The sequence below is a fragment of the Microcaecilia unicolor genome, chromosome 7 (genome assembly GCF_901765095.1).
Source record: "Microcaecilia unicolor chromosome 7, aMicUni1.1, whole genome shotgun sequence".
NCBI classification, from domain to species: domain Eukaryota; kingdom Metazoa; phylum Chordata; class Amphibia; order Gymnophiona; family Siphonopidae; genus Microcaecilia; species Microcaecilia unicolor.
Window position 1 is genome coordinate 230,414,785 of NC_044037.1, and position 21,688 is coordinate 230,436,472.

General features: G+C 43.8%; 2 protein-coding genes across 5 annotated transcripts in view; one reads left to right on the plus strand and one right to left on the minus strand.

Moving 5' to 3' along the window:
- Positions 1–8,877, minus strand: part of METTL5 (methyltransferase like 5) — a 39,031-nt gene extending 30,154 nt beyond the window's left edge. Inside the window, 2 exon segments of the mRNA XM_030208917.1 lie at positions 1,387–1,504; positions 8,361–8,877. Coding sequence (XP_030064777.1) covers positions 1,387–1,495 — 109 coding nt within the window. The 5' untranslated portion in view covers positions 1,496–1,504; positions 8,361–8,877.
- A 149-nt stretch (positions 8,878–9,026) lies between these two features.
- Positions 9,027–21,688, plus strand: part of SSB (small RNA binding exonuclease protection factor La) — an 85,552-nt gene continuing 72,890 nt past the window's right edge. For 2 of the 4 annotated variants that reach the window (XM_030208913.1, XM_030208916.1), the window contains exons 1-3: positions 9,027–9,135; positions 15,361–15,436; positions 16,591–16,694. In XM_030208913.1, the coding sequence (XP_030064773.1) occupies positions 15,371–15,436; positions 16,591–16,694 (170 nt within the window). In that variant the 5' untranslated portion in view covers positions 9,027–9,135; positions 15,361–15,370. Of the gene's footprint in view, positions 9,144–9,259; positions 9,443–13,835; positions 13,847–15,360; positions 15,437–16,590; positions 16,695–21,688 lie in introns of those variants that run through there. The other 2 variants (XM_030208914.1, XM_030208915.1) reach the window with 2 other exon arrangements.

Consider the following 21,688-nt stretch of genomic DNA (forward strand, 5'->3'; position numbering starts at 1 on the left):
TACCAGTGTTTTATTTATTTAGTCTGCTCATCTTCTCTTTTGGGGAAAGTAAATAATATTAAAACAAAACAATCCGATCAAAATAAAACAAGAGTAAATACATCAATAACAATACAAAATCAACTAAAAGCAAGCTGAACCCCCCCCCCCCCCCCCCCAACATACACACAACAAGCCTTCACTTCCTTCCTAAATACAAATATATTAAGTCTCTAACCTAAAGCCTTCTGGCAAAGAATTCCAAATGATTTACTCCATAACTGAAAAATGCAATATTGATAGACAAGAATTCCAGTAGTGCACTGCTTTGTCACCCTCTTATCTCCATGCATATCTCCCTGTCTCTCACCTAACCAACCCTCATCCTGTTAGACTGTCACTGAAATGCTTTGATGTTTCACTTATATATAAAATGTCATCTATCAACATTTGCTTATTTCCGATCTGACGAAGAAGGGCCACCTTCGAAAGCTAATCAAAAAATGTATTAAGTTATGTCCAATAAAAAAGGTATTGTCTTAGTTTATTTTCCATGTTTTATTTTGTTCTATTTCTATTGATTACCTTTAAAAGTGGACTAACATGGCTAAAAAAGTCACAGCTACCACAGCATAAAAAAGCTAAGCAACATGAACAAATGCACTGAATACATTAAAAAAGAATTACGTTTAAATGTTTTTAAAATGTCAATTTCACTTCTTCAACTCTGCACTGATGATATTAGTGAGACATCAGAGTCACTAAGAATTTTTCTCATATGCAGAGATTAGGAGAAACTCCATGACAGGTCCTTAATGCTAAACTGCCTTTTGGCATAAATTGTGATTTTAACATGCTCAGTTTTTTTCTTTTTCACGAAACAAATGGAAAGTAGCTGAATGGTCAATGGGTCTCTCTGCTGGTTGGTTTGCAAAGTCTGATCTATGCTTCCAAGCTCATGTAAATATTTCCTCTCAAATCCATGGTTCTTAGGATAGTATCACTGGCTCCTATATAAAAGTAATTCCTTCCAGAATCAAAGCATAACAAGAAAGCATTGCTGTTGTACAATCCCTTGCCTTTAACACTTTTTATTTCTATATTCAATTAACCTACAATTGAAGGATCAGGTGTATGTTTGTGTTTTTCTTATAATGGTACCCGAATCAGCACTTCTCGCCATATGATTCTATGGATACAAATATTTTACCGCCCCCAACTCTGCTAGTCCATAATGGAGTTAGCCTGCATCATTTGTAATGGTGTCTAGATTTGGGCAGCAGAGTCAAGGAAATCACTCAACTGCACAGCACAGGAATTACCTGCTCTAGCAAGTCTGTGAAACCAGCTCACAGCGAAGAATGCAAACTCCAACAAACTTTCCCCAGAAAATAAACCCAACTTTACCTGCAATATGGGGCCTTGTTGGATACTGCTCCAGAACTAATTTTGGATTTTCAAAACCATCAACCTGTTGAAGGTAACTCTCTAATTCCTTTCGCTTTATCTTCTTCATCTTTAACAACTGTAAAATATCAGCAAAAATAGAATATCATATTACTAGGTAGTGGCAGGTGCCATGTACTAAAATCAGTATTATAGTAAGGCAGACACTTCTGTTCATTTGATATTACAGTTCACAAATAAGCAGCTGTTTGACGGTTCCACCCATATTCTCTGGTGCAAAAATGGGTTGTACAGATTGGCAGTAACCACTGACTTCTCTATAATATCTACCCCTGGTGAGATTCTGTGCAACAAAATGTTCCTGCCTTTATCTGTTCAAATAACACGATATAAATAACTTTCCATGACTTTGAATATTAATCTATAACACAATAAAGCATTATTTAATATTTTGTGCAAAAATCCCCCATCATAAATCTTGGGACCATCTCCAGGCTGGATTCTCCCTGGCCTTTAGGCTTGAAACCCTCTCCAGGCTTGATATGTCTCCCTCTTTTCAGGTTCACTCCCTCGTTAGTCTCTAGGCTATCTCCCCACTTCACCTCATCTAGGCCTGACACCCCAGCTGCCTCTGGTCCATCCCCCAGGCTCAAACCCCCTCCTTCCTCAGTTCTCTTAGTCTTCCCAAACCCTTCTTATTACAGCAGATCAAGCTTTTTCTCTGAGCCCCTCAAGGCTTGACACTCTGCTCACCTGACTCTCCTTCCAGATCCTGCCCTCCTGAACTATTCTCTTCTTCAGTAGTCTCCAACCTTTATTTCATGACACACACAGCACTGGGTTCACTATGTCATCGCATATTATCACCTTTCCTCTTCCCCTACCTCACTCACTTTGCATCATTAGTTCCTTTCCCTTTCTTTCTACCCCCTGGCATCATCACTTTTCCTTGCTTCGCCCCCCCCCCCCCCCCCCCCCCACCACATTGCTTCTGAACCCTCTCCTGGAGGCACACCTAGCCAGGCAATTTTTCAAGATTACCATAATAAAGATGTATGAAACAGATTTGCATACAATGGGTCTGTGATGCATGCAAATTTATCTCATGCATATTCATTGTGGTAATTCTAACTGGCTAGATGTACCTCTAGCGGAGGGTTGAGACACACTGTCCTACACCCACATTCCCCTCCACAGCCCCTCCCTCTGTTGCCAAGAAGAATTGGTCAACAGTGCTTCTTACCTGTTGCTTCTTCTTCCTGAAATCAGAACCATGCAAAGCCAGAGTCTTGCAAGAACTGCTGGCCACAGACACCTCTGATTTCAGAAGGAATCAGGCAGAAGAGGCTGCACCAGTGAGTAAGACCTGTTGATTGCCCCTGTGACAGGTTAGAGGTTAGAGTACAATAAAGCCAAAGTGTAGGGGTGGGAAAAGAGACTGCAAGACTACCCTCCACTGGACAAGAGCAGGCTGGCATCTGCAGTTACAGACTCCTCTCTCTGGGCCTAATCAGATGCACAGAATTCAGCAAGGTAATTGCAGAATTTTGCATGAGAGAATTCTGTGCAAATTCAGCATAATGCATTTACATAGAATTCCTCAAGTAAATATTGTTTTAGCATACTGGTTTAAAAAACCCATTTGTTATATGTATTACACAGTGAAAACAGAAAAAACTCAGGCTGTACTTTTTTTTCCAGTGTCAATACTTTTTCAGCCATTAAATAAAAACAGTTTGACTTAGGTGAAGTCAATTTCTTTTTAAGGGCTCTTGCCTGCTTGGCTCCACTTGGTGACCCTCTCTTTGTGTTCATAAAATTTATTTAACCACGGCATTCCCAACAACCCCACCAGCACATCAAACAGGTTTCAGCACAACTGTTAAATATCAATCTGATGCCATCCTTGGACCAGAGGATTAAATGTCATGCAGTGGCTGACTTTCTGTGCTCCCCCCCAACCAAATGAACAAAGCACTATAATCACAAATTAAATACAAAAGAGAAATCTCCTCTCAAAGTAATAATACTTCACGAATACAAGAAATGTAATGTTTTGCAAATAGGGGGCAATCAGTAAAAAAAAACAAAATGTCCACAAGTGACTCCAAAGGGTAAATACACAAAATATCACCACAAGCACTAAAATAACATCATAGGTCTGCAGTGATAGTTTTTTTTTTCTTCAGACACATGGTACCATGATAGGTACAGAAATGGTGCCTAATATCACTAACTTGTATATCAGTTGGAGGAATCTACTATATAATTTGTATCTCAACATTCTATGGCTGGCTGGCTGGGGTCGTAACATCCTGACATCAGCACGCCTCCAGCGTTTCCTTCCCTCTCACTGTCCCGCCCTCGCGTAAAGACGAAATGAAGTCAGAGGAGGGCGGAACAGTGAGAGATAAGGGAATGCTAGAGGCGAGCTGACGTCAGGATGTTACGAACGCAAGTAAGTGAAGGCAACGTAATGGTGGATGAGAGGAGACATGAGCCCAACCTGCCTGCAGGGAACGCTGAATGAGAAGGGCATGGCAGAGGAGAATCGCTGGGGAGGGCAGAATCGCAAGAAATCAAGGTGAGGGGAGGGCAGGGCAGAGGAGAATCACCGAACACAGATGAGGGCAGGGCACAGGAGAGAATTGCTGGACATGGAGGGGATGGGAGGCGAGGGGAGAATCGCAGGACACGGAGGGGATGGGAGGCGAGGGGAGAATCGTGGGACATGGAGGGGATGGGAGGGCAGGGCACAGGACAATTGCTGGACACGGATGGGAGGGGAGGCCAGAATCGCGGGGACAGCAGGGCAGAGGATCACTAGACATGGAGGGGAGACCAGAATCGCGGGACACAGAGGGGACGGCAGGGCAGAGGAGGATCGCTGGAAATGGAGGGGAGGTCAGAATCACGAGACACGGAGGGGATGGAAGGGGAGGAAAGAATCGCTGGACATGGAGGGGAGGGCATTACAAGATAGCCTTGCTAGCACCCGTTTCAGTTTTTTGAGAAACAGGCCTTTTTTACTAGTTATTTTTATATTCTTTTGCATGGTATGCTGAAGGGGTGTCACTGGTGTATCACCTTTTATGCAACTGAGGCCTATTAAACAAACTCTGACTTGGCCAGGAACCATCTTTTTAAGATAATGTCATGGTTGCCTGAATGTTTCCTACATTTCTACACTGCTTGCCAGCTCAAGGACACACTGGCATTCCAGAGAGCATCTGCACTTCATCTTTAGGCCTGAAGTTGGTAACTAGACAGATTTACACTGACACAAGTATGAGATAAGGCTTGTGGGCCTCCTTGGTCAGGGATGGCACTTGCAGGGAGTGTGCCTGAATCAACTATTGACATCAGTGTTCTCCAGGCTTCCATTCTGTCTGCTGGAAAGGAGGAATGCATGATCTGATTGGGCCATAACAGTCACATGAGACAGTGGACAGAATCTGGTACCAGATTTGGTGAAGAACAAAGGAGATTAATTTTGGTGCAGCACCAGAGTGGATACACAGCTGATAGTAGTCTGTCTGTCTGTCTCTCTCCACAACTGCCTCTCTATAGAACATTACAGAGAAGTTTAAATTGAGAATTACGGCTTCTAACCTTGTATGAGAGACCAGCTACAGGTGTTGGCTGGATCTGTAACTTATCTCTCCACTAACCAGATGCTCACTGGTTGGTTTGCTGTGGACACAGCTTGAGCTGAAGAAAAGAATTCTATCTTTCATCCAGAGACCCTGCTGCTGAGCAAATGGCTTGTGATGGTGAGAAATCAGGTAGTTTGGGGACAGTTAGTTATTATTTCTAGTCTGCCAAAGGCTGAATTAGATCTCATGGGCATAGTTTATTAGCTGAAAATATTTGCCTTTTAGCATTCTCTTCTCAGGTGAATCATTTTTAGTACTGTAACAGAATATATATGTATGCAGATATCAATTTTTGTGTAATTCTTATTCAGATTGTCAGTGTAACCCTAGCAGTATTTATTTTGTGTGCTTGTTTGCCATTTTACTAATTATTATTGTAATGAATATATATTTACACTTTCAAATATTTCTTCATGCATACTACCAGTGTGAAACGAAACTTCCTTGGTGTTCTGTATCATTCCCTAAACACACAAATCCAGAGAATTGTTATTCTGGGTGAATTTCTGTCTCTGGCAGAGTATTACTAGGTTCTGTGATTGTCTATTCTTTACTAACCATTTTTCACTTCAATGAACACAGTAAGACATGGGTGAGACAATGATATTTTTATGATTTGGGGCAGCATCAGTAGATGAGTTATATGAATTTGTGAGCTACCTAACTTATAATTCATTGTATATTATGATAGTACCATAGGCATTAAATAGATCATAACTTACTGTTGAGTGAGGGTTTTTTAACAGAATAAGGGCCCTGTTTACTAAGCCACACTGTAGGCGCAACTGTTTATTAAGCCGCACTTTAGGTATGCTAGTGTTTTTTAGCGTGCACTGTTAGAGACATCCATATATTCCTATGGATGTCTCTAGCATTATAACGCGCTAAAAACGCTGGCACACCTTAGTAAACAGAACCTTAAATTCTCTATCCCAGCGCTCTACTTTAATACCATATGGAGGCACCAATTTGCTGAATAGCAGAATATATATGTACTTCCGGACATCAGAAGAGACTCTTCATATGATGTACTTTGCCCCATGGCTCATTTTAATCTTCATTGGTCTCAAATTGTTTTGTTCTAACTTTCATTTATGCTTTATTATATCTGCATAGGACCCAGGCCAACACGGGCCATGTTTCACTTTGCTGCATCAGGGCTGGTCCTTCCCACTTTACCGTGGCGTTTCATTCACTGCTATGCACATAAGTTCTTAATATAACTTTGAAATAATAACTAAAGCATAAATGAAATTTAGAAGATTAAAGCGAGCCACGGGGCAAAGTACCTCATCTGAAACGAGTTACTTCTGAGGTCCGGAAGTACATATATATATTGTATTATTCAGCACATTGGTGCCTCCATATGGTATTAAAGCACAGCTCTGGGATAGAGAAATTATCATCATAGTTACATCATTTCTTTTTTGGATAAACAGGTGATTAAGATGTCATTTACATTGAATACTTATGTTTACCGTAAACCTGTTAAACGTAATAATTAAGGTAGGATAGTCATCAGACTCAAAAATTACATGATGCTTTACCTATAAGTTAATTCCTGAGAATAAGAGGAATTTGTTGTTCCAAGAAGCATTTCAAAATTCAGGCATCTATTTTAAAAGCTAGATTTCTAGCTCAAGAATATCTGGCCAACGTAGTTAAACATGCTTGAGAGCTTTGTTTGCTAACTGCAATTTGCTGTTACAGGATACCTACCAGGAACCTATGAACCATCATGTGTAAGTGTGGTTTATTCCACCTTAGCACCTAAGGTGGCCCAAATCATTTATCAACTCAGGCATGTTTTGCAACTTCATCCTATTTTGCAACCAGGACCCAGTGCTGCAATATTAGGGATGTGTTAGTTCAACCTTTGTTACCCGAGCTACAAGATCTTCAAAAAGGGCAATACAGCCCATGTGATCAATGCAATTTTTGTCAATTTTCTTTATCTTGTTTTCAGTGGACTCACCCTACTGTATAAGCTGTGTTCATTGTGGGCCCTTCTGTTAAAGTCTGTCAGACATATCAGCAGGAAATTAAAGGTTTCTTTTTTTTTCTAGTCTGTCATTTTCATATACCACTTCTTCCCTTAGAAAGATCCCAAAGTGATTTACAGAAGTTAAACTAAGTTTTAAAAAAGTAACGCTAAAAATTGCAGCAAATTTCCTTAAAATAAACTTCTTCTAAACATAAAATAAGATTTGTAGGATCTAATAGTCTCAGGAAGTGTATTCCAAATAGATGCTGCCTGATAAGATTACTCAAGTAACATTTTAGAACAAACTCCTTTAAAGGAAGAATACATAAGAATAAAATTCCTGGATTCCCTATGATCGCCAACAAAGACACATACCAATGAGGGAAACTCTTCCAGTATATCTCCATATAATGTTTTTAAAACATAAATGAGAAATTTTAAAATCAGTTATCTTACAAAGCAGAAGCCAAAGAAGTTCTCTAAAAAAGTGTTATACATGAACAAATCTAGACTTTTAAAAAAATCCTGCATGCCGCCATATTTTGGATAAATAGTAGTCTTTTCAACAGGCCAGTCGTAATTCTAACCTAAAGTCAAGGTGAGACAGTACTATATATAGAGTCAAGATTGCCAAAATGGTGTTGTTCAAAAACTGCACCTATAGCTCAACTGTTTTAATGTTTAAAAAAAAAAGGGGGGGGGTTATGTGCACTGCACTATTCACTTGGGGCTGAAATGTGAGCCAATTCTAGACTTGTTTTTTTTTTTGTGCTTATTTTGCTTTTTAATTGTTCCTGCTTCTGACCTTTTGCTTGCCCATTCCTCTTTTTACTCCTTCTCTCTCCATTTGCTTCCCTCTCTTTAAGCAACTCTTTCTCTAAGTATTATTCTTAGCTCTGGAGAGAAGTGGGCTGTTTCTCAGGGCCCTTATCCTATCAATACCCTCTGAGGACTCACTTACGCTAAAGTCGGCCCTGCTCCTTTCTGCTTTGAGCCTACCTCCAGTTTCTCTCAACTTACCCATCCTCCCTCCGTTCAGCCTGTTCCCCAATTTTTTTTTTCTTCTTTCCAGCTGCAAAATTATCCTCAGCCTAGCCCCAAAGTGGGATATAACCACGTTGGCCAAGGTGCAACAGTCGCTGTTGGAACACTGGCAAATACAGCACACAGGACCAATTCCAACCACTCTGGATCACCCGCCACTCCCCACCCTTTGGTCTATTCGTGTACTTTGTTCGATCCCCACCGCACCACCAAAGTGTCATACACGAACGGTCGGACAGCCCAATACCATAAGCAAGCTAGAATATACTGAAAAAAAAAATGTCCAGTACCCTAAAACTGGATTCGATATTAGAGACAACACAATGACCAAACGTCAAAACATAAGCCTCCTTCACCAAATACCTCAAGGCAGAAGTTAATAATAGCGAGAAGAAGCTCCGAAAGCAAATCTAAACGAGCCAAGTTTAATCTTATTGGTGCCCTCTATTGCATCACAGAATGAAGCCTGCAGAAAAAAAGAAGACGCTGCTGGTTGGCTGCGGCTGGGAACCACCAGAATGAGGCTTGGAGTGAACTATACTAGTGGAGCACCAGAATGAGGCTTGGAATACACAGAGAGACAGCCGGAACACATCGGGACGAATACCGCCCGAAAAACCACACATACAACAAGAAAGTAGCCCAAAAGAAAAATGCGACCCGCCGCCGAACTTCAAAAGTAGCCCGATTTGACAGAAGGCCCGCCTAGCTGCTCTCCCCAACTTCCTTCGCTCCGTGCCCTGCCCTAGTGAGGATTGGGCGGAGCTCATCTGCTTCTCCTGTCGCCTAGGTTCTGCTCTAAGAGTCTTAGTTGTAGCCAATCAGCAGCTTTATTAGAGGTGTGCGCGAAGGAAAAGGGAGTAGAGCTTAGTCTAGTTTGCGTTCGTCGTTGTATTATACCTAGAGTGTCTTCTAGTTCCTTCCTGCAGTATTGTAACCAATCAGCTGCGTCTTCCTTTCACAGGGTGCATGCTCCGAGGCTGTAAGACAGCAGAACTCGAGCTCTGAATTCCTAGTTTGTGTGTTTTTAGCGGTTCTTGGCGTCTTCCACTCTGAGGTTTTGGGGTAAGGGTGAGTGTGTGTTAACGGTTGGTGTTTGTGCTGCTTCTCCAAATATTGATTCTAGTATTAGTTGTGTTGTTAAAGCATTGGATTTTTTTCAGTAAACTATTAATTTGCTTATAGTATATTAGGTTGTCTGACAATGATGACTGCAACGTAGGTGGGGCAGGAGCATTGGTTAAGTTCTGTACTGGGGGCGCCAGGCAGCCTCTGCCTTGCTTGGAAGCCACGTGCTGCTTTGGGGAGTCCCTCCCTTCCCTTTTTTTCTGAGGAGGCGGCGCGGGAACCGGGAAGGAAGCTCGGCTGTTGGGTAAGGAAAGCATGTGTGTAAGTAAAGGAGAAAGGGCCTTTACTACTACTTATTTCTATAGCGCTACTAGACGTACGCAGCGCTGTTTGGCTAAAGTAAGCAAAAGTGAGGAGGCCGTGGTGGAGATGAGGATGTGATTGTGGTTTCTGCTGTGTCTCGCACTGATGGAAATTACACGTCCAAAGAGCTGTGAGTCCTGGGGCTTTCCCCAGACATTCTCAGGTCGGGATTGCGACTCGAAAGTGGCGGTAGTTCCCAAACTGCGACTTTCATGTTCACTGTTTTCAGGGCGGAAAAGAGCTGCCTGAGAGTCGCAGTACATGGTTGCCTGCGCCGGGTTGGGAAAATAGTGTATTTTACGCTTAAAGGGAGCCCAATTTGTTGGGAAGACTGCCGCCCTATTTTTTTTTTCGGGCAGATCTGCGCCAGCGGGCTGGTTTTCCTGCAGTATAACAGATTGTAAGCTCTTTGAGCATGTCTTCTATATTTGTGCAGCGCTGCGTACGCCTTGTAGCGCTATAGAAATGCTAAATACCGTAGTAGTAGTAGTAGTGTTTTGGGGCAGGAAGGAGTTGGTCAGCTCAGACTGGCCCCTTTCCATGTGACTGGGTCACATTAAAAAAAAAAAAACTGCTAACGGCGTGATCCAGTGGCTTTCTGATTGGATGCTAAGCTGCACCTGATTTGATTTAGTTTTAATTTTCAAGGGAATGAAGTTTAGTGTCTTCAGGTAGACTTTTTTTTTTTTTTTTTTCTGTTGAGATACTTTGATTCTGTTACCTTTGAGGCTGAATTCGATCTATGCTTACTCTTATTCCAGAATAATTGGTAGGTTTAGTAGGTATGACAAATTAAATTTAAAAAGACATGCTGTTTATAGATTGAACATCTCTGATTTTGCTGACTTGAGAACTAATGTAGTAAGGTGTGCTACTTACTGCTAAGTTGGCTTTTTCTCTCAATTTTGTGTGTGCCCTATGTTAACACATTTTGCACATTAATTGTGCACAAAGACTTGCACTGATTTACACACAGTTCATTTAAATCCCTAGATAATGCATTAGCTATTAAAAGCATATAAGCATTGCCATACTGGGATAGATCAAAGGTCCATTGAGCCTAGTATCCTGATTCCAACAGTGGCCAATCCAGCATCCAGGTTACAAGTACCTGTCAAGATCCAAAAGAGTAAAACAGATTTTGTTACATATTTTAGAAATAAGTTGTGGATTTTCTCAAGTCTTTCTTAGTAATGGCTCAAGGACAGCTCATTAATTTTTCTTTTAGGATATTATCCAAACCACCTACCTTTAAAGCCTGCTTTGTCCATTCAGGTTATGGCTTGTTTTTCTTGTCATACTCATATTCTAGGTGTTATTCAGTTTGGGTAATTTTTCTTTCTCCTGGAAGCCAGCATGTTTATCTATTTCCAAATAGTCTGAGTTCTGTTGTTAATTTGTCCGCCTCTGGGTCTTTCTCTTTCCTGTTCAGTTTATTGTGTTTATTTCACTCGTACAGTTCTGGATCTCTTCTCTGGCATGCTAACAGTAAGGATAAAGTAACAATGTTCTGTGCTGCCTCATTCTTATAAACCTTAGTCTTGATGTTCTTCTTCTCTCTCTCCCCCCCCCCCCCCCCCCACACTAGCCCTTCTACTTGAATTCCTTTCTTCTCAGGCAGATGCAGAAAAGTGTTCCAGAAGCTGAGTGCAGGGTTTTCATACATGGGTTGAGGAGGCATTAGTGTTAGGGTTTCATGCCTATTTCTTTAATTCATTGCAAACATACAGGTTCTGCAACTTTCTGGCTTCATTAAAAGGAATGGGTCAAAAAACAGGGATGAGAAGCTGAGGGAGATGTGCTGGACAGTTGAGAAATGCTCAGAATAATAAAGTTTTTTGTGAAATATGCCAACACATGCCTGTAACTTATGCCTGTATAACTGCTTGTGTTTTGATACATTTTTTTTTTTTTTGCAATACTAACATTCATTAGCACTCAGTTTGCACTGGAATTCTGTTCTCTACATTTATGCACATAATCTGTGCATGCAACTCTTAAGTGCTAATACAATTGTTCTTACTGCATTGGGGAACAAAGTTTTATTTACCATTGTGCTGGGAGGGTTACTGCTTTGGTCCCTTAATGTTAACATATGGTTGTTTGAGATTCATTTAACAGTTTAAAAAAAAAACTGATCTGAGTTGGCATCATGCATATTGCACTACTACCATCAGTCACTTTGGTAACGCTATTAGATGTATACAAATGTGTAAAAGACAATACCTGTTCAACAGAGCTTAGTCTAGTCAAGATAGACAAGTAGGGAGTTTAGTTTATTATGGGATGGTAGAAGCATGGCTATTTAAACATGTGAATAAGGGGTTAATATTTAAAATCAGCCTTAAAAGCTTTTTAGCCTGGATTTGAATGGCATCAGAGTTGGAGCATGACATACTGACTCAGGAAGTCTATTCCAGGCAAATGGCATAGAAGGAGAAAGAGAAAAAGTCTGAAGTTGGTGTGGAGGAAAAGCGCAGGGGTGAGAATGACTTACCTGATGATGATTGGAGCTCTTGATGAGCGGTATAGGGAAAGAGGAGAGATTCTAAGAAACTGCAGAATGAATAAAATTCTTCTTACTATATCTACAAATGTAAACTGTATGCAGAAACTGATAGGGAGCCAATAAAGTGAATTTAGAGGAGGGGTTATGAGTGTAGCAACATTGGCAGAAGATACATCATGCAAAATTTTGAACAGAGAAAAAGGGAGCGATGGTTTCAGTGGGAGACACTGAGGAGCAGAATTACAGTTCCTAAGTAGGAAGTGTCCTAAGTAGGAAGTGATGAGTGGGTAAGGGTTTTGCTAATATGTTTGTAAAGGAAGGGATACATTTTGATTGCCGACGAGAGAAGGAAAAATTCTAGACCTAGTCCTTAGTGGAGTGCACGATCTGGTGCGGGACGTAATGGTACTGGGGCTGCTTGCTATCAAATCCGATCATATTATGATCACTGTTATTGGCTTTGAAGTAAGTATACATAGGAAATATGTTAGTATCCTTTTTTAAAGTTAAACGCTATGATAAAATGAGAAGAACAGTGAAAAGAAAACTTAGAGGAGCGACTGTGAGGGTCAAAAATTTACATCAGGAGTGTAACATCCTGGAAGCCCAGGCCAAATATATTCCACGCATTAAAAAAGGAGGACGGAAGACTAAACCACAGCCGGCGTGGTTCAAAAGTAAGGTGAAGGAAGCTATTAGAGCTAAAAGAAAATCCTTCAGAAAATGGAAGAAGGAACTGACTGAAAATAATAAGAAACGGCATAAAGAATGTCAAGTCAAATGCAAAGCGCTGATAAGGAAGGCTAAGAGGACTTCAAAAAAAGATTGGTTGGAGGCAAAAACACATAGTAAAAATTTTTTTTTAAGTATATTAAAAGCAGGAAGCCAGCAAAAGAATCGGTTGGACCGCTAGATGACCGAGGAGTAAAGGGGGAAATCAGGGAAGACAAAGCCTTAACGGCGAGATTAAATGAATTCTTTGCTTCGGTCTTCACCGAGGAAGATTTAGGAGTGATACCGGTGCCGGAAATGGTATTTGAAGCTGACGAGTCGGAGAAACTTAATGAATTCTCTGTAAGCGTGGAGGATGTAATGGGGCAGCTCTACAAACTGAAGAGTAGCAAATCTCCTGGACCGGATGGTATTCATCCCAGAGAACTGATAGAACTGAAAAATGAACTTGCAGAGCTATTGTTAGAAATATGTAATTTATCCTTAATAGAGTGTGGTACCAGAAGACTGGAAGGTGGCCAATGTAAAGCCGATTTTTTTTTTTTTTTTTTTTTTAAAGGTTCCAGAGGAGATCCGGGAAATTAATAGACCAGTGAGTCTGGCGTCGGTGCCGGGCAAAATGGTAGAGACTATTATTAAGAATAAAATTACAGAGCATATTCAAAAGCATGGATTGAGACAGTCAACATGGATTTAGTGAAGGGAAATCTTGCCTCACCAATCTTTGAACGGTTGAACAAACGTGGATAGAGGTGAGCCTGTTGATATTGTGTATCTGGATTTTCAGAAGGCGTTTGACAAAGTACCTCATGAAAGACTCCAGAGGAAATTGGAGAGTCATGGGATAGGAGGTAGTGTTCTATTGTGGATTAAAAACTGGTTAAAAGAGAGAAAACAGAGAGTAGGGTTAAATGGTCATTATTCTCAGTGGAGAAGGGTAGTTAGTGGGGTTCCCCAGGGGTCTGTGCTGGGACCGCTGCTTTTTAACATATTTATAAATGACCTAGAGATGGGAGTAACTAGTGAGGTAATTAAATTTGCTGATGACACAAAGTTAATCAGAGTCGTTAAATCGCGGGAGGATTGTGAAAAATTACAAGAGGACCTTACGAGACTGGGCATCTAAATGGCAGATGACGTTTAATGTGAGCAAGTGCAAAGTGATGCATGTGGGAAAGAGGAACCCAAACCATAGATACGTGATGCAAGTTTCCACATTAGGAGTCGCTGTCCAGGAAAAGAATCTAGGTGTTGAAACCCTATGCTCACCCACATATAAAATTGTTATACCCTAATGTTCTTTTGCTATTGTTCTATCCCCTAATGATATTTTGACTCTGAATTTTGTCTTCACATAACTCTTCACAATGTAACCCATAATCGTACTGCTACAAATTGTATTTTCATTTTTCACAATGTATTGTAAGCCACACTGAGCCTGCAAATAGGTGGGAAAATGTGGGATACAAATGCAATAAATAAAATAAATAAAAATAGTGATGGCTAAGAGAGCAAATAAAATGATAGAACTTATAAGGAAAGGAATGGAAAACAAAAACAAAACTGAGAATTTTATAATGCCTTTGTATCGCTCCATGGTGCGACTGCACCTCGAATACTGTGTGCAGTTCTGGTCACCGCATCTCAAAATAGTGCAATTAGAAAAGGTACAGACAAGGGTGACAAAAATGGTTAAGGGGCTGGGATGACTTTCCTATGAGGAAAGACTAAAGCAGTTAGGGCTCTTCAGCTTGGAGAAGGGATGGCTGAGGGGAGATATAATAGAGGTTTATAAAATACTGAGTGGAGTAGAGCAGGTAGATGTGAATGAATTCTACATTGGTCTGACTACAAAGGGTTTGCACCAGCTCCAATTGATACAGAATGTCACAGCACAACTGATAAATGGTTGTAAGTAACATGATCACATCACACCATTTCTGCAAAAACCTCACTGGTTACCAGTGCAATACAGAGTACTTTGAACAGGAGTGTCCTGAGAGGAGGAGCAGTAAAGTGGGAGATGCATGACAACAAGATAGTGAGGATGAGATAGATGGCTGAGTAAAATGAAGAAAAGTTGAAAATTCAAGAGCAGAGGAGAAAGTAGAAGGTAAAATTGACTGGTAAGGTGATGAAAGCAGAAATAGGCAGTGTGTTCTGAGATGAGGAATAAGATTCAGGAGAATATCAGGGAGAGATGGTGGTAGTGGAGCCATAAGAAATAAGGGAAGAGAGATATATCTGTGGAGATGTGACACATACTGGTCAGAGTGCAGGGTATCTGGAGAGCCAAGTGGGCTAGGATGGGCCTGGGAGGAGTAAACAAATAGCAAGCGGAGGATGTTTGCAGTTCATCTCGCAGGAGTGGAGGCATGTTGGTAGGGGATATAGGAGTCACCCTGGCGGACACGGGGAGACAAATGCAGGTGGACTGCAAAGCTCTCCAGCATCTCATTCATTAAGCTCTCTTCTACAGAGTGGATTAGTTGCTGAATGTTGTATCTATATATTCAGGATTAGGAACCCTTGTACAGTAATATATGCATGCGCTGAGCTGTTTCACAGACCAGTCATAAAGTGGTTTTGAGGTGTATTAACTCATTTTTCCCCCCTAGATTTGTGAACATGGCTGAAAATGGGGATAAAGCATCAATATCGGACCTGGAAAAAAAAATCTGTCAGCAGATTGAGGTATTTTATTTGTATCTGTCTATAAATAAACAGTTGTATCTTGCTAGAATCAGACTAGCATGTAGCATATTAACAGTAATCACCAAATAAGCCTTTAAAATAGAATAGTTTAAATTGTAGGGATTTGGGGGCACTTTCCGTAAAGCTTCAGAGACTTAAAAAAACAGTTTCTTCAGGATGAAATGCCATTGAAAATTCAGGAGCCTCCCTGTTTTGAATGTACATCTTAGTTTTTCTTATGCTTGAAAATAGAAATTTGGCTGACTTTAAGCCAGATGGGTTCCTTTTCTGTTCGTACCCCATTTCCCCAAGTTCAACAGAAGGGCATATATATGCATGGTAGTTTAATTCTTTATTTACTGTTTGGAAGTTTGATCTAATATAGATAATCTAACTTGAGTTTATTCAACCTTGTCATGAACACAAGAATATACACCAAGAAGCGTATTGCTGAAATTTAAACAAAGCTAGGTCAACAAATTCCAGCTTGGCTGAACATGGCATCTTTTTATTTCTGATACTTAAGTTTGCATTGACTTGTCTAGAACTATTCTTGAGACTTGGGATCTAAGCATATGCCTACAGTACAGGTTGTACAAGTTCAGAAGTTCGTGTCGTGTAATCAACTTCCAGCCTGTTACAATAAAGCAGATTAACCATGAAATAAAACTGTAGGTTTCAGGATTCTTTGTATATCAGTAGCCTGTTTAGTGTCTTTATAGTGAGACCTCAGTTGATTTTATTTTCTTTGAGAATAGCTATATTTACTTATTGTGTTACATGGAAATCGCCTTGGGCCACACCTCTACGCTTTAAACAATGGGATGTTGTGTTGTAGGATTTTGGCTATCTTCAGTAAAACACAAGCATAGACTGACAGTGCAATGCACCAGTCTCTAGTACTGGAGAAATCCTATCTAAGACAGGTACACAGAAGGTTTTGAGATGGTCTACCTCGTTTGTCATGAGCTGCAAATGTATTCTTAACCTTATAGGTGAGGCATATGGTAGTTCTTCATAAAGGAATCCTTTATCCTAAGGCTATGCAGACTTGGAATTGTTGGAAAGTTAAAACTAGTCAGAAAATTAGTGAACCTGTTTTGAGCTAATATTTGTATATATCCATTCAAACCATTTTATAACTTGCCTTTTAGTACTACTTCGGTGATCACAATCTGCCAAGAGACAAATTTTTAAAGGAACAGATTAAACTAGATGATGGCTGGGTACCTTTAGAAACTATGATCAAATTTAACAGGTAAGGACATTTAACTGCACTGTCTTTCCCTTCCAGCAAGCTCAGCTTTATCTGCCAAGTTACCCAGTTTCAGGCTAGAAATTTTGGGACAGTTCTGGGTTTCTATCTATCCCATCCTGGTGTGTTATGGGACTTGCAGCACTGATTTCAATGGGCAGGATCAGGCACTATAAATCTACACTGCGTTTGGGATGTGAGTTTAAAACCAGGACTGTCTCAAAATCTCAAGCCTAGAACTGAGTAACTGGAATTTCTGTGATATGTTTATACATATTGTAGTTCTTGTGCATCAGGAGGCATTATGGAGACCATCCCAGAGGTATAGCCCAAGAAGGATGTTAGGTTAGGCTTTTGCAAACTTCTTGAGTGTAGGAAACGCCAGACAGGGATTGTGGGGGGTTGAGAGGGATTAAAGAAAGCTCTTAGGGTCCAGATAGTCTAACTACTATGTTAGACTCCTTATCTAGTCTCTCTCACCTTATTCCCAGCAGCTTTCTTCCTGGAGCTGGATTGGCTGTCACCTCTTGCTGATGTTGCATGCTTCTCTTCAGCTTGCCCTTTAATTTCTGATCTCTGTAGTGATTCTGTGCTCAGAGTTTGAGCTGTAGTTATGTCATCTCCTTTCTGTTGGTGCAGTGCCTCCAGCCCACCTAGCAGCAGCACTACACTCCATTCCATCTGTCCCTCTTCTCCACCAGCAGCCCAGTATCAGCCCCATTTCCAACCCCCCCCCCCCCCCCCCCCCCAGTATACCTCATAGGTGACCATAGTGATTCATTTTTGGGGCCTGTGCTGGGGCCTGGCAGTTTTCCCTCTTCCACCAGTAAGGAAGCAGGAAGTGATGTTGGTGAGGGCAGGATACTGCAGAAGGAAGTCTGCTGGACTGGCACAGCCAGTGAAAATGAATTGCTGCAGCTGCCTTTGAAGTAAACTAAGGAAGGGGGGTTCAGGGACAGGTTTGATACTGGGCTGCCGGCAGAGAACAGGGAGAGATGTGGGGAAGGTGAGTTTCAGGTGGTAAGGTTTAAAAAACAAACAAACCCAAAACACTAGTTTATATATTGTTTGGGGGAGAGGCATGGAAGGGCTTATCCAAGTTAACTCTGGCCCACCCAACATACTAGGTCTGGCTAGTCCACTGTGTTGATCACACCAGACTGGACCAAATGGGAACAACACTACCTGCTGGGTATGAGAGCAGCTTTTTGAAACTCATTTAAACTCCTCTTCCATATCATCATGCTGATCAATCCATAGACTGGTGGGTTGTGTCCATCTACCAGCAGGTGGAGATAGAGAGCAATCCTTTTGCCTCCCTATATGTGGTCATGTGCTGCCGGAAACTCCTCAGTATGTTCTCTATCTCAGCAGGTGGTGGTCACACACAGCAGCAGCTCTGGCTAGGTCTCCAAGCCTAATTTTTAGGTTTTGTTGAGTACCTGGGGTTGAGGGCTCTTCTTGAGCAAGTGCAAACCTGGTGGTGCTAGATCCCTCCTTTTCTCCCCCATCCCGCTGGCTCCGTTAAAAAAAAAAAAAAAAATTTTGAACGTCCTTAAGGGCGTTTATTTCGACGTTTGTTTAAACGTCTATTGCAGCTACTCACTGGGACACCAGGTCGTTACAGCTCGAAGCGAGAAGCAGGTAATTTTTACCTTTTTATAGCGGGCAGGGGTTTCCCCGATCGATCTCCACGTGGCCTATGGCGTCGGAGGGCGAGGGCGCGAAGAATCACTCCCCGGTCGCGTGTGCGCTTCTAGCGGGGATGCGGGGGGTCTTAAAGTCTGACTCGCCCTTGTTGGGTGTCAGTTCGGAGGCCGGTCAGTGTCCCGGGTCTTCCTCCGGTGCGGCGGTTTTTCCCGCCATAAACGCCCATTCCCCGCTGCTCGCCTCCGCCATCTTGGCCGGCCACACTGCTCGGACGGCTTCTTCTTGGGCCGCCCTTGAGCTGGGAGATGTTAATGCCATGGCCGCCCTTGATTTGGGCGACGGCAAAAAAGCGGCTAAAGTTAAGCGCCGTTCTTCCCGCGCGGCTCCTTCGCGGAGTGTCGCGCTGGACGCCATCTTGGATGCGCAGCATGTTTCTCCCCCGCTCTTGCGAGCACCGGTTGAGGGTGCGTCTAGGGCTGTGGCCCAGGCGGCTGAAGTGCACAGTCTGGGGGGTTTCTCCCCCGAGTTTATTTTGCTGCTGCATCAGGCCTTCCTTATGCAGAACGCTGCCCCTTCTCCCTTGTCCGATAAAGGGGTTGAGGCCCCCGGAAGTAAACGCCCTCGGGTGGATTCCCAGGCCTTAGAGGACTTTGTCTCCTCTGATGTAGATGAGGGCAGCGTATCTGAGTTCTCCCAACGGTCCTTTGCGGATTCCTTGGAGGAGACGGATTCCCGCTCGGATGGAGCGGATGACCCCTCTGCAGCGCGGATCTTTCGCTCAGAGGATTTGCCCAACCTGTTACTGCAGGCCATGAGCATTTTGAAGATTTCCTCTCCAGAGGACGTCTCTCCCTCAGCCCCTGTTGGCTCCGCCATTATGCTGGGGACGAAGCGCCCGCCTAGAACCTTCCACGTGCATGATGCCATGCACACCTTAATTTTGGCTCAATGGGATGTCCCGGAAGCGAGCCTCAAAGTGGCTAGGGCTATGTCTCGCCTCTATCCTTTGCCTGAAAGTGAACGGGAAGCCTTTCTTTGGCCTACCGTGGATTCTTTAATCACTGCGGTGACTAAGAAAACGGCGTTGCCGGTGGAAGGTGGCACGGCCCTAAAGGACGCCCAAGACAGAAGATTGGAGGCGGCCTTAAGGTCGTCCTTCGAGGCGGCTGCCTTAAGTCTGCAGGCCTCAGATTGCGGCTCCTATGTGGCCAGGGCGTGCCTGACTATTGTGCAGCGGGCTTCCCCCTCGGATCCTTCCTTGAGGGCTGATTGGCCGGCCCTGGAATCGGGCTTGGCTTATTTGGCAGACTTACTGTATGATGTCTTGAGAGCCTCGGCTAAAGGTATGGCTCAGACAGTCTCTGCGCGGCGGTGGCTTTGGCTGAAACATTGGTCTGCTGACCACGCCTCTAGGTCCCGCCTGGCTAAGTTGCCTTTTAAAGGCAAGCTGCTTTTTGGGGTCGAGCTGGACAAAATTGTGACCGATCTCGGCACGTCTAGGGGCAAGAGGTTACCAGAGGTCGGGGCTCGGGCCAGTGCTCGCCCCGGTAACTCCAGAGGACGGTTTCAGGAAGCCCGTCGGTACCGCCCGGGCAAGTCGGGCTCCTCTGCCCCCTCTTCCTTCAAGAGGAACTTCTCCCCCAAGCAGCATTCCTTTCGCAGAGACCGCCGTCCCGGAGGTGCGCCCTCCGGTCCTCCCCCAGGGTCTCGTACCCAATGATGGGGTCCTGGTCCATGGCCCAGTGCAGATTGGAGGACGCCTGTCCTCGTTTCTGGGCGAGTAGACCAGGGTAACTTCAGACGCTTGGGTGCTGGAAGTCATCAGAGACGGCTAGAAGCTAGAGTTCTGCCGACCCTTAAGAGACGGGTTTGTACTCTCTCCCTGCAAGTCTCCGGTCAAAGCTGTGGCAGTGCAGCAGACCTTGGACAATCTCATCCGCCTGGGTGCGGTCGTTCCGGTGCCAGAAAATCAGCTTGGCAAGGGACGTTAATCCATTTACTTTGTGGTACCAAAGAAAGGAGGTTCTGTACGGCCTATCCTCGACCTCAAAGGGGTCAATCGGGCCTTGAAAGTTCGGCACTTTCGCATGGAGACTCTCAGCTCTGTTATAGCGGCAGTGAAGGCAGGGGAGTTCCTGCCATCCTTGGACATCAAGGAAGCGTACTTGCATATTCCCATCTGGCCTCCTCATCAACGCTTTCTGCATTTTGCAGTCCTGGGCCGACACTTCCAGTTCAGAGCCCTCCCGTTCGGGTTGGCTACTGCTCCGCGGACCTTCTCCAAAGTAATGGTGGTCATCGCGGCCTTCCTGCGAAAGGAAGGAGTACAAGTCCATCCTTATCTGGACGACTGGTTGATCCGAGCCCCCTCTTATGCAGAGTGCGGCAAAGCTGTGGACCGGGTGATTGCTCTTTTGAGCTCCCTGGGGTGGATCATCAACTGGGAGAAGAGCCAGCTGCGCCCGACTCAGTCCCTGGAGTATCTGGGAGTTCGATTCGACACCCAAGTGGGCAGAGTGTTCCTGCCGGGCAATCGGATTGTCAAACTTCAGGCTCAGGTGGACCAGTTCCTAGTAGCCTCTCCTCTTCGGGCTTGGGACTATGTGCAGCTGTTGGGCTCTATGACGGCCACCATGGAAGTAGTGCCCTGGGCCAGGGCTCATATGAGACCGCTATAACACTCTCTGCTGCAGCGCTGGACTCCGGTGTCGGAGGATTATGCTGTGCGCCTTCCCTTGGACCCAGCAGTGCGTAAGGCGCTGAGCTGGTGGCTGAAGACAGACAAGTTGTCTGCAGGGATGCCTCTGGTGACCCCGGAGTGGATTGTCGTCACGACGGACGCCTCTTTGACGGGCTGGGGAGCCCACTGCTTGGGAAGGACAGCGCAGGGGCTCTGGTCTCCTGGAACTCAGAGCCATTCGGTTGGCGCTTTTGGAGTTCCTCCCGGTACTGGCGTTGAAGCCAGTATGGGTCCTGTCGGACAATGCCACGGCTGTGGCCTATGTCAACCGCCAGGGAGGTACCAAGAGCGCCCCTCTAGCCAAGGAAGCCATGAATCTATGCCAGTGGGCGGAAGCGAACCTGGAACAGCTGTCGGCGGCCCACATTGCCGGAGTCATAAATGTCAAGGCGGACTTTCTCAGTCGCCATACCTTGGATCCCGGAGAGTGGCAGTTATCGGCTCAGGCGTTCTTGCACATCACGAAGCGCTGGGGCCAGCCGAGCCTAGATCTGATGGCGTCATCGGCCAATTGCCAAGTGCCGCGCTTTTTCAGCAGAGGACGGGACCCTCGATCTCTGGGAGTAGATGCTCTTCTCCAACAGTGGCCGACACAGGAGCTTCTCTA